General features: G+C 44.9%; 1 protein-coding gene across 1 annotated transcript; it reads right to left on the bottom strand.

Annotated features, from left to right (window-relative positions):
* Nucleotides 1-104: 104 nt before the first annotated feature.
* jph3a (junctophilin 3a) lies at nucleotides 105-12,494 on the bottom strand. Its single transcript, XM_039795870.1, has 5 exons — nucleotides 12,094-12,494; nucleotides 7,193-7,973; nucleotides 4,912-5,036; nucleotides 1,834-3,083; nucleotides 105-1,009 (listed from the first exon to the last, which is right to left on the bottom strand). Exons 1-5 carry the CDS (start codon nucleotides 12,473-12,475, stop codon nucleotides 929-931), a joined length of 2,619 nt encoding a protein of 872 aa, XP_039651804.1. The 5' UTR covers nucleotides 12,476-12,494; the 3' UTR covers nucleotides 105-928.
* Nucleotides 12,495-13,136: the final 642 nt, after the last annotated feature.

Raw genomic sequence — 13,136 nt, 5'->3', positions numbered from 1 at the left:
CTTAATAAATTCAGGAAGTTCCTCGAGGCTTTTTCGACTCATGGGTCTTGTAGTGTGTTGTTGGTCGCTGATGAATCTGATTCGGTCAGATTCTGTGATTTCGACTGGACACGTGAGCTGGCGTGGCGGCTGATTTTTTTTTTTCCCCAAAAAAAATCTCTGGAAGTGACTACCAGGGGATGGAGAGCGTACAAATGGGGACAGGACAGTGATGTTAAAGGGATATAAAATGCACTTTTTAAAACCCCCACACAGCCTCATGCAATGGTTGCGTGTATAGTTCGTAGTGGAAAAAAAAGAAAAGAATAATGACGGAGCCCTTTAAAATGGATCTACTGTTGCAGCATAGTTCTGTATGTAGCGCATAGTGCGAATAGGTGGGTTATAGAGATTTGTGGATGGCAGGGCAACAGGGGGGAAAGGGTTAAAAGGCAAAAAGGGTAATTGTCTGTGGGGTTTTAGGACGGAGTGTGTCATGATCTTGGTTTGCATGTTTCTCACGATAACCAGGAAACAGCGGTTGCTATATTCTTGTCTTAAGTGATGGAAAAATGGGCAAAACTGCCTGTGCCATCTCCAGTCCATTGCACATTAACCGATGGACACCCATGCACGTGTGTCCCGATACACCACGCTAGTTTAAAGCTGCACTTTTTTTCTTCTTTTCTTTTTTTTAAACTTTCTTACTTTCTTTTCTATGGTTTGCAAGCTCAAAATAAGCATTTGAAAAGGAAACGGTGCTTTCAGAGAAAACTGAAACGGGCTTCAACAGAGGTGAAAAGACCAGAAGCAACAATAGAAAGGCTCTGCTGTGTCCGTCACTCGAGCTGCGGGCTCCAGTCGAGTTGGCAGAATGTCCGTCTCAGTAAGTAATAATATAATATACCGTAGTTATCAATAAGTCTTAGTAGATCATACCTGTATAAGCTTAAATAAAGAAGTGAATGAAAAGAATGGCTACTCCAATATTGAGTAAAATGACCATAACCACCAGGATAGAGCTGGAGCCCTAAAAGACAGAAGAAAAGAAGAAATTAGTTCAGTTAATGCACAAATTCTCCAATTCAAACTCAACTGAAGGCTGGGAAATAGAAAACAGACAAAGACTCCACTGTTGCAAATTGATTAAAACCATATTAAAAGAAATGGAAGTTAAAAAAAGTGATAAATTATTGGTTGTAATAATCCTTTCTTATTAAGCAACGTTTAATCTGCATGCAAAAACAGAGACGTAAAGATTATTCCTTTGAAAATTATCGATGATTCAATTGTTATAATTATCTAGAGCTGCAACGATTAATCGATTAGTTCTCAACTATTAAATTAATTGCCAACTATTTTGATAATTGATGGCTTGGGTAATTCTTTATGAAAATGAATAAATTTTGAAAAATGTTCTGACGTCAGCTTGTTAAATGTGGATATTGTTCTAGTTTCTTCTCTCCTCTGGGACAGTAAACTGAATATCTTTGAGTTGTGGGCAAAATCAAGACATTTGAGAACGTCACGTTGGGCTTTTGGGTAATACTGATTGACATTTCTCACCATTTTCTGACATTTTAACAAACGTAAAAAGTAATTGATTAATCGGGAAAATAATCTTGTTATTAATCTGTTGCAGACCTAGCAAAGAATACAAGTTGTGGAAGTATCAAACTTTTGGCATCAAGGTGAATTTGCGTATTTCCAAGTACTCCTTTAATGATTATTTATGATTCAATTGTTATATATTTAACCTTCCGCAATTAAAGGGATTGTGGAAAATGTGGATCCGTACTAAACAATCAGACAGACAGACAGACAGATAGACAGACAGTAACTGTGATGTCTCACTGAGTTTGATTTGAGAATGAGATGCTCTCCTTCCTGCTCCAGAGTGATGGGCTGAGACTTGAGGGGTGGGGAGAGGGTGAGGTCCCTGTGCAGCGGCCACTCCTCCAGCTCTGCCCCCACATTCAGGTTGTCCAGCATCTGTACGGAGTCCATGGATCCCTCTCTGACCGGCCGAAGGCCTCGGGATCGCAGCCGGTTGTTTTTGGGGGCCGGGGACTCTGGGCCCAGCCCCCGAGATGTCTGCGAGTCCGGACACTGAAGCCTCATATCAACCGTATAGTCATTCATCCTCTCCTCGTCCTGCTCCGTGAGGCGCGAGTGGGCAGGGCTCCACCTAAGGGTGCTTTCAGCTGTCCAGCCCCCACCGGTGACGGCATCTAGCCTTTGGTCGATTACAGAATGCTCGTTTAGCTTGTGGTTGGAGGGGTTGTGCTGCTTTGGATGGTGGTTGGAGTAGACATGCTCTCGAGGGTTGTAACTAGAAGAGACGTGGTCCTTTGAATTGTGATTGGAGGGGATATAATCTTGGGACTTGTGATTGGAAGAAGCATGCTCAGAAGTCTTGTGATTGGACATGTTATGTTCCAAGGCCTTGTGATTGGATAAAATGTGCACCTGCGGCTTGTAGTTGGAAGAGGCGTGCTCGCAGGCCTTGTGATTGGTGGAAGAATGATCCCATGTCTTGTGATTGGAGGACGAGTACTCCCTTGACTTGTGATTGGAAGAGGCTTGCTTGGAGGGCTTTTGGTTGGACGAGGAGTGCTCCCACGCTCTGTAGGAGGAGGCGTGCTCCCGGGACTTGTGATTGGACGAGGATTTCTCCCGCGTTTTGTGGTTGGACAAAGGGGCTTGCTCGTGGCCGTTCACTTGGCCCTCCGTCTCCTCCAGAAGGGAGGGTGTGGTGGAGCGGCTGCTGCCTCCGCGGTCCGGATACATGTCATCAGTCCAATTGTTAGCCCCTCCCCTCGGCAGATCCATGCCCCGCCCCTCCACCAGCACCTGGATCTCAGCCCCGCCCTGATCGTCCACGGCGCTCTGGCGCATGAAGCAAGCATTTCTGGGGCGATGGCCGTGTTTGGGCGGGCTGTGGGGGGTCGAGGTGGGAACGCTCAGCACGGGGCTGAGATCAGGTGTTATCACAGGCGGCGTGGTGTCCGGCGTGCACAGCTCCGGACTGTCTGTTCCTGTCGAGATCACCTCGTGGTCTTTGTCCTTGGCGTCCTGGTGCTTGGGCCTCTGACATTCGAGCCCTACAAAAACAGTTGGAGAATAACACCAGTGAAGTGATTTGGCATCAATCCACAGCGAGTCCATCAGACCTACTGTGTGTGTGTGTGTGTGTGTGTGTGTGTGTGTGTGTGTGTGTGTGTGTGTGTGTGTGTGTGTGTGTGTGTGTTTGTGTGTGTGTGTGTGTGTGTGTGTGTGTCAGTGTTATTAGCATGCAGGGTAACAAAAGGAGAGAAAAGCTGCATACAAACTGGACCTTGTGCTGGCAGTCACTGTTGGCTGAGAGAGGATTAACTGAGTGAATACACTCAATTTAGTTTGAATTCTCAGAGGTTTTAATGCTCTGTATCTGGATCAAAATATGTACGTAAACACTTTAATCCACATGTCTGCTATATTTTTAAATAAATCTGTAAAGGTTCTGGTACTTATACATGAAGGTGACTCCATCATTTTCACAATTTGCTGCCTTTTTTATTTAGTCACGACTTATGACTAATTGTTACATCCCTCTGGGGGGGGAAGAAGCAACATAAAAGTGGGCAGAGATTTGGCAATAAAACCTAAAGGGAAAAAAGAAAAAGTAACACATATTTTGAGAATCATATTCCTAAATGTAAGTGAAACTAAAAGCATAAAACATAAATTACATTTGTATAGGAAAGGGTGTTACTATCATTTACTTCTTCATTTTCACATATATATGTTAGCTAAACTGTAAAACAAACTACAGTGGTGGATACATTTAAACCTGCACTAATCAATATTTTTATGTTAACAACGAATCAAATGTTGTTTGTTCCGTAAAGTACAAAAATTAAACTTTGTTTACTTGTAAAACGGTCACAGTTTGGTTATGTTTAGGCACAAAATGACTTACTCATGTTTGGGTTTAAAAATCAGACGTTACTTCGCTTCCGGTTACACACGCGACGCGAGAATGTGACGTGGCTCTGTTTGTGCTCTAAAAGTTCAAAAACAAAACTCGGCGTTGACTTTTAATTTCAAACAAGACACAAACCGCTGTCTCCAGGGTGACCTGTGTTTGTTTGACACATCCCCCCCCCCAACCTGCTGCTCTTAAGGCTGATTTATGGTTCTGCGGAGGCTCCACGCAGAGCTTTCGCTGTAGCCTACATAAATGGCCTGAAGTTTATACTTGCGCATTGGTGTGTGCGTCGAGCCGGCATGTGTGTGTGGAGTGTGTGGTAGAGCGAGGGAGAAGTGAGAGAGTGAAGGCGGTTAGCTTCGGAGCGAGTAGCGACTCCAGAGTCGTGGTGAGAGAAACAAAGTGTCTCCTCTGTTCTTTCTGACCATGGTGGGAAATCTGGAGCAGGAAGAAGTTAACCCTCTCCTTGATCTCATGTTCATGGAGAAGGAGAACCAGGAAATGAGTCGGGGGGGGGGGGGAAACAACGCTACCAAGCCACGGCCGAGAGACGTGCGTCGCCGCGACGTGTAGTTAAATTGCAGAAGCATAAAACAGCCTTTACACTTCGTCCTCTTACTTCTTGCTTTGCTCCCGTCATAATTACTACGGCCGCTAGAGGGCGCCAACATTATAAAACTAAATATGAGTCGTAATTGCTGCTCGAACAAACAACTTATATGGGTGTTTTTCAGGAGAGAACAGTCTCTAAATAATGTCCATTAAATACAAGCGAATCTATCTGCTTACACAGTATTAAGACAGTGTTTACAATAAAACAAAGACACTGTTAAATGTTAATGTAATTCTGCATTGTAAACATACAAATGAAATAACGGAGATAAATCAGAGCAGCACGTGTGAAAGCTGTGAATTTACTGGACCTAAAATTGGACACACTTCTGTGTTTGTTTTCCACTCACCGTTGCCGTAGATGTGAAAGGAGGGAGAGAGCTCTTTGGCAGCGATCCGGGCCAGTCGACACTCCTCCATGGCCTTCTGCGCCACGCCTTCAGCTGCCTCCGCCTTCCCACGAGCGTGGCTCATCCTGAACAATTTTTCAATTTAATTTTATTTATAGTATCAAATCATAACAAGAGTTATCTCGAGACACTTTACATATAGAGTAGGTCTAGACCACACTCTATAATTTACAAAGACCCAACAATTCCAGCGTTCCAAGGTTCGGAGGTGTTTAGGGCCCAGCACAATAACTTCAGTTTTGTTTGAGTTTAACATCAGAAAATTGTAGGCCATCTGTGATTTTATATCTTTAATGCATACTTGAAGTTTAGCTAAGTGACTGGTTTCGTCTGGCTTGATTGATAAGTATAATTGAGTGTCATCCGCATAACAGTGAAAGTTAATTGAGTGTTTCCTAATAATATTACCTAGAGGAAGCATATATATATGCTTCCTCTAGGTAATATTATTAGGAAACAACACAATATATATATATATAAGGAGAATAGAATTGGTCCAAGCAGGTGGAACGCCATGGCTAACTTTAGCGTACCTGGAGGATTTATTGTTAACATTAACAAATTGAGATCGATCGGAGAAATAGGACTTAAACCAGCTTAGTGCGATTCCTTTAATGCCAACTAAATGTTCCAGTCTCTGTAACAGGATGGTATGGTCAATAGTGTCAAATGCAGCACAGTGGGAAACACTGCAGTCACACAGGATAAACAACAAGTCCTAAACTCTAATACACATGTGTCAAACGTAATGCCCGCAGGCCAAAACCGGTGCCTCGATACTTTTGATTCTACCCTAATATCAATTTAGGCTCACAATAAATATTGGCCTGCCTAGTTGTGTGGGTAACCAAAAAGACAGGAAACTGTTTTTCAAACTGCAATTACGTAAAAACTCAAAGCAGAATTTGGCAGATTTGCTGACTGAAACTGTGAGTCTGCATATTCAGGATGTGAAACAGGTTGTCGGGTAGCCTGCTTTTAAAAAATGTATTCATTGTTGTGCTTGATTTGCAAAATTCTATGATGGCTAAGGAACTTTTTTACTGACTTTTGTAGGGCTTTATGCAGAGCAAATTGTATGTGAGAAGAGTATATGAGACATGCAACAATACAATCAAAAAGACTTTACTTTTACGATTAAATAAAAGCATGTCAATAAACTCTACATGGCTGGCCCTTGATGTGACTCTCATTTTCAATGTGGCCCTTAGTGAAGTTGAGTTTTACACTCTATATACTCTACTCTAATACGACCTACAGGAGAAAAATAGCGCCCCTAGTGGTGGTGGAAATACAACGTCATAACTAAACCGAAAAATGTTGGTAAAGAGTAGTTTGTTTATATATATATATAAAAATAAATGTAACTGATTGTGTTAAATGGGCTTATGCATCGAAATCGTACCGTGGCAGACTTTGTGATATCAGTAAATACTGTATTGTTGTCCTAAGAATCAATATAATATTGTATCATTATAAAACCTGTGATTTACACCCCTAGACAGGGAACATTTTACTGCGCAATCAATACTTTTACTTTAAGTAGCCTTCATTAAGTAGCCTACATTTAGCTGATAATACTTAACTTTTACTTAAGTTTTTTGCAGGACTTTTACTTGAAGTATTTTTCACAGTGTGTGTTAATACTTTTCCTGAAGTAAAGGATCTGAATACTTCTTCTACCGCTGCTGAAAAGTAAAAGCTATAGTGCGTCGTTTCTGTCGCCCCCATGAGGAATTCTAATTACTAACAACACTGTCGGTGCGTCCACATGATACAAGCCACCCCTCCTCCTCCACGCAGTTGCTGGTAGCCAAGGAGGACACGGAGGATTAACAAAACATGATGGACTCTTCAGAAGAGGTCGTTATCTTCACTACCAGAGTTTCTGCGCGGGAAAGTCACCGGACGCCACAATCTTCTGAACATAGTCATACTGAGAAATCCAGAGAGAGTTGTGTGGAGCTGATAGTCTTAATTAGCTTTGTAGCAACTCATTTGGCAATGGCTTGAATGTAACGGATGTTCATTAATATCAAAAAGTTACGCACTAAGGCTTTTAGTACATTAAGCTGATAATACTTCAAACGTTTACTTAAGTAAAGTTTTTTGCAGGACTTTTACTTTTTACTTTTTATTTTTCACCGTGTGTATTAGTACTTTTCCTGAAGTAAAGGATCTGAATACTTCTTCCAGCGTGGTTAAAAAGTGAACCTGTTACCTTGACATGGCGATCTCTGCTTTCTGCTTGGAGATGTCTGCAGCCTTCTCCGCAGCTTCCACAGCTCGATCCACCTTCTCTCTGATCTTACTGGCCCTCAGTGGGATCAGGTTCTTGCGTTTTCCGCTCACCAACGTGTTCTGCTTGTACTTCCCCTCCTCCTTGGTGCCGTCAGGGAAGGTGGTGCATCCATACCCGTGCCTCTTGTTCCCCACCCATTCCCCTTCATAATGCAGGCCGTCCGAGCGCCGGCTTACACCCCAGCCGGCCCTCTGGTCGCTCCGCCACTCGCCAGCGTACATTTCAGTGACGGTGGCGTCCACAGGGGCGCCCTGTTCACTCTCGCTGGCGTTGGAGTGGATGTCAGATGCAGCAGAGCTGACGGTGCTCATGCCGGCCTCGCTGCAGAAGGAGCTCTGCTTGCTGAGCTGACTGGCCAGCGAGCTTTTGGACTCAGAGCGGCGCAGCTTCAGGCCGCTCAGGATGGACTGCCGGAAGCGACCTTTCCTCTTCCTCTGGCGCTCAGCTTCACTGGGAGCCGTGAGAGCGAACCCACCCCGCCCCACAGGGCTCCCAGCCAGCCCAGCCACCACTCCATCCGTGGGCGTGGTGACGGAGCCGTCCTCCAGCACAGCCGGAGGGCCGTGGCTGTGCTCGGAGCGGAGGGAGTTTATGGATGTTCGCAGAGGGAAGAGGATGACCGCCGCCATGCCGTACGGTACACTCTGCCGCACGCCATAGCCATGACGCATCCCGGCCAGCCACTGGCCTTGGTAGGTTCCTGAGAGACAAACAGAGACACAGAGACAGTCAGAGTTATGTCCTTGTTTTATGAGACTGTCCTTCCCATGAAAAACAACCCAATGAGTCATTTTGTTCAAGCAGCAATTACGACTCTTATTTACATTTCTAGTGGCGGTGCACTTTAGTGGCCACAGTAATTATGACAGGAGCAAAGCAGGAAGTAAGGTGACGAAGTAAAAGGGCTTACTCACACTTGGCCCAGTTAAACAGTGGCCGAGCACATTTGACCCCAAAGTAAGCATGGTAAGCATCAGTGGGATCGCTAAACGTGCCCGAGGATGGAACTAACATGAGCTGCATAAGCAAGGCATACGAAAGGGCTGTGTGTCGTCGCGCCCTGAACATCTCCAAATAAGCCACAGTAAGTAAGTATTACAGTAGTACGCCGGATGTCACTCTTATCGGCCAGATGTCCGTTACCTACCTTGGATAGATAGTCTAGCTAGCTGTCTAGATTTACCCTGCAGAGATCTGAGGAGCAGTTAACCATAGTCCTCAGATCTCTGCAGGGTAAATCCAGACAGCTAGCTAGACTATCTGTCCAATCTGAGTTTCCTGTTGCATGACTAAAACAACTTTTGAACGTACACATGTTCCACCAAAACAAGTTCCTTCCCGAGGCTATTTTGCAGCGGCACCGTGGCTCTGTCTGGTGCTTAGCTTCACGAAACATTGCAGTGATGGACTCTGTGCTGTACAAGAGCACTTCACTTCCGCTTTTATAGATATTTCATGCTCTTTGCTCAGAGTTACTTCCTGTGTCTGTCACATGGGGTTCTCCACGGCCACGCCCCTTTAGGAGACTAGCGGCTGGTCCTGAGTGTATTGATTCCAATGGGAGAAGCGGACGTGAACACAGATTACGAGCGATACTTTTCCCCCGTAGTCACCAAAGTAAATCTTGGCCCCATTTTTCACAAACGACATATCTCCAGAACATTCTGACACTGAAATGGCATTTTTCAGGAGAAAATGAACTTTGTTTGAGACCCGTTTCTGTCTCAGGACAGACACAGAGAACACAGAGAAGCTAACGTCAAAAACAAGTTTGCGAACGCCGTGTCGAAACAAATGTTCATAATGCTAAATATGTCTTTTAGCTGTGTAAATATCTAATATTAGCAAAAGAAAATATTAATAAATTATGCAAATATAACTTTTCATCCATCCACATGACGTTCCCTACACTTTTAAATGAGGCAGCGCCCCTTTAGGAGACAGGAAGTGTTGACTGTTTAATACCAAAGGTACAGCATGTAATCTTCAGTTATAGAGAATCTTTGTGCGAAATAACTGATACTACAGTGTCATCATTGTTTGTTTCATAGTGTGCTGTTATTCACACAAGATTCAGATAAGTAGCTTACAACTCAGTTGTATAATATTCAGTAAGCAGAAAACAATAATTAAGAGTTAAATCTTTGGGAAATCCTTTTGTTTAAATGGCAATAGTTTTCTAAATTTGCATTTTTGTTCACATTAAGGTGCTGTAGGTAGGATTGGGAAGCTCTAGGACTTAGCCAAAAAAATTTGAACATCAACAACTTCTTAGTCCCTCCCCCCTTCCGCTAACAAGGGAGACTGAATGTGTGTGCATGAGCAGTGATTGACACGCAGTTAGACACCCCCCCTGGTCTGATGGAGCCAGATTTTTCTTTTTAAATGACCTGCTTCATGTAGTTCTACTGGAACATAGGGTCAGTTTCAGCAAATATGACAGAAAGTTAGTTTTATAAGGCTTACCTACTGCATCTTTAAGTCTTGCATAATTTCCTGTTAGTTCAGAATAGTTAAACAGAGTACTTTTAACACTTTAATAACTGATACTGTGTTGTGTAGTGTGAGACTAGAGCTGTCCGTGGTGCTGAAACAAAACCCTAAAAGATACATGGAGGTTTACATTTTTCCGGGCTATAAACTGTATATAATTAGTATGTTGTGTGGAATTGGTACACATCTGTTATTAGGTGAATCCTGTGGATACTGACCAACTAAACTCAAGCCTCAAATTATAACTTTTTTTGCAGGTAATTCTTTGTATTTTCCTGTTGCCTTTGCATCTTATTTACCAACATTTATTTTCTTTTTTTAAAGCTTTTTAAGGCTCCACAAACTAAAAACATTGATCAGTCTGTCGATCGGGAGCTGTCTGCGGTGCTGAAAGTCTCGCGCTCAGCGGACCTCCTCTGCATGTGCACAAAGATTGAATGAATAAAATCTTTACATTGAACAATTTAAAAAAACAAAACATGAAATGAATAAAAGAATTACAAAAAGAATAAAAAGAATGAATAACATACACCCTCTGGACTCCTTCAAGAAGGGACGAGAACAAGCCTAGGCTTGTCAAGTCCTACCTCCAGTCTTTACCAAAGACAAGTTCACAACCCAATAAAACTAAACAGACAATTTTAAAATACAACATAAATACTACTACAATGTACGCTCTACTCTATCGAGCTTCTCAGAAAATAAAAGCACAAAAAGAACAAAAAATGAACTTCATGTGGCTTATGATATGTTTTTATTATCATTTTTAATAAGTGCTGTGTGTATGTGTGTGTGTGTGTGTGTGTGTGTGTGTGTGTATGTGTGTAAAACAGCGTTTATTGGGTTGTGGAAAATGTGTCAGCTCGTGCGTTCTATATTCATCTGTCGGCGGTCTTCCACGTGATCGGAAGAGAGAAGCAGAGCTGTCGCGTGACGCAGTCTTTTTTTTATGTCTTCCTCTCTTCACCATCTTTGTTTTATATTTTACAGTCTCGTGTTAAAACAGCAGGTGTGTGAGGACGTGAGCATTAGTGCACCTCCCGGTAAAAACAACCTCCACCTTCAATGCAGCACACACACACACACACACACACACACACACACACACACACACACACACACTTCCACCTGCATCACTCATTGACCTGGCTTCCATCATCCGGGTCCCGCGCAGAATCGGTTATCAAACGGCCTAGATTTACACGCGAGACTGACGGAGGCCGAGAGCCAATCAGAGAGGCAGAAGCGCAGGCAAGTTCTGGTCTCTAGTGACACGCTGACCCGCTGTCTGTGCGTTACCATGGCGACAGAGGGTGTGATGCAGAGGAGAGAGGGGTGAAGGATTTGTTTTTATAAATTGCTCTAAACACAAGAAGTGGCGAGAACCTCAACATCAACACACACAGCCTGATTTCTAATGATATTAGCAATAATAATAATCAGGGGTCAGTCGGCCAGAGGCAGCAGACCCCCATATGTATTCATGTGGACGACATGGACAGATTATATGATTATATGCTCCTGGTCACCGCGACATGTCAGATGGCCCCAACCCTGCTACACCGGCGCAACACGCCCAGACTCAAAGAGACGTGGCTGCGTTGTTAATCAGTAGTCACTTTTTGTCTCTTTGTAGTCCTTTTGCATCTCTCTGTAGTCATCTTATGTCTCTCTGTAGGCATTTTGCATCTCTTTTAAGTCGTTTTTCATCTCTCGGTAGTTGTTTGTGTCTCTTTGTAGCCACTTTTAGTCTCTCTGTCGTCATTTTGTGTCTCTTTGTGGTTGTTTTGTGTCTCTTTCAGTTTAGCTCTGCAGGTGCAGTCGAACTCTCAGGTGCTTTTGGGTGAAACACTGCAGATGAACTTTATGTACTTTATATAATCCTGAATATTTAATTCATGCTGGAGATAAGCAGAGGCTGTCTGACTCCTGTCTAACGCTTCCTGCCACAGCAGATCCACGCCGTCACTCTTCTGCACAGATACTAAATACTACAGCACACTGTATAATATGTGGGCCCCCTGAACCCTCTGGCCCCCAGGCCTGGGCCCGGTAGGCCTGCTCAGTAATCCATCCATGCATGTGGATGTGACCTACATGTTATTTATGTAGCCGACATCGGAGATGTGTTACAGTGGGTTTTAGCAGCAGGCTAAGTAAGCGAGTCGCTCCACTTTCAGCCTGAAAATCCATCTGTGGAACGGGAGTAGTGATGTTTTATTCGGAGAAGTCCAACGGGACTACATCTGATCTCTAAACTGGAGTTTGTGAGAAGATACAGGGAGGGCAAATTGGCTCTGACAGAAAATGAGTTTTAGAAGCCTTACCTCCATCGGAGTAGGTTTCAGTGCCGTATCCATCCTGCAGCCCGTTGCTCCACGTCCCCTCGTACCGGGCCCCACTCGCCGTGCTCTCCAGCTGCCCGTAGCGACCTTTGAACCCCTGCGTCCACTCCCCTCTGTACTCCCAGCGGCCCTTGCTCTCCACTCCGATCCCATGCCGCTTGCCCTGTGCCCAGGTGCCCTGGTAGTTGTTCCCGCTGGGCCACGTGTACACGCCCAGGACCTCAAAGCCATGGCTCCAGGCGCCCGCATACTCGCCCTGACCCTGGGGCCCCGTGCAGACCCCTCGTCCATGGGCCTTACCCTGCTCCCACCCCCCGCAGTACGACCCCCCGTCATCAAAGTCAAACCTGCCTCCAGTGGACATGCATGAAACAGGTTTAGGCAAATCCTTAGAATGTCAAGAAAAAGAAAAAAACAAAGGCCTGGTTCACTCAGGAGGAGCCAAAAAGGGAGGAGGCCTCGTTTGAATCCGGTAGCATGGAGGTGCAGGGCCTCGACTCTCCCTCTCCTGTTAGTTCAGGACCTAAAACACCAGCTCCTCGTTTTGAAAGCAACAGGACGCGGCCCGGAGAGCATCGCCTTCCGATGGAGAAGCAGTCCAAGCCTCAGCGACGGGTCTGGAGTGACGAACGCAGCAGCTGCTGTGCATGCTGCTTCCCATGGGCATGCAGGCTCAGAGTGCTTCTCATCCTCCGCCTCCTCCACTTCCTCCTCCACCTTCCTGCTCCGAGCAGCCTCGCAGCCGGCCTGTCGCCTCAGCCGGTGCAGCGGGGCGCTCCAGACAAGCGAGGCCTAGGCTTTTTTCCAGCAGTCCCACAGGCCCACAGAGCGGCGGCAGCAATGGCAGCAGCAGCAGCAGCGGCCGAGCTCGGCTCAATCAGACATTACAGCATCAACACATCCCTGCCGCACCAGCACACAGAGAGGGAGACAGGACGGGGATGCTGCTGCACTGGTACGCCATTAAAAAAAAAAGAAAAGAAGTTGGAGCTCTATAGCATGGCCTGGAAACAAGGCTCAAAGAC

Source organism: Perca fluviatilis, chromosome 3, assembly GCF_010015445.1.
Source record: "Perca fluviatilis chromosome 3, GENO_Pfluv_1.0, whole genome shotgun sequence".
Lineage (NCBI taxonomy): Eukaryota > Metazoa > Chordata > Actinopteri > Perciformes > Percidae > Perca > Perca fluviatilis.
The sequence above is the reverse complement of the archived record's forward strand: the minus strand, read 5'-3'. Positions and strand labels throughout refer to the sequence as shown.

What these genes read in the sequence shown, in the direction of transcription:
- jph3a (XM_039795870.1), bottom strand. Translation starts at nt 12,475, where the DNA reads ATGTCCACTGGAGGCAGGTTTGACTTTGATGACGGGGGGTCGTACTGC. An exon ending in TGAAACCTACTCCGATGGAG is followed by an intron (nt 7,974 to 12,093) that starts GTAAGGCTTCTA and finishes TTTGTCTCTCAG; the next exon opens with GAACCTACCAAGGCCAGTGG. An exon ending in CTTTCACATCTACGGCAACG is followed by an intron (nt 3,084 to 4,911) that starts GTGAGTGGAAAA and finishes CTGTTTTTGTAG; the next exon opens with GGCTCGAATGTCAGAGGCCC.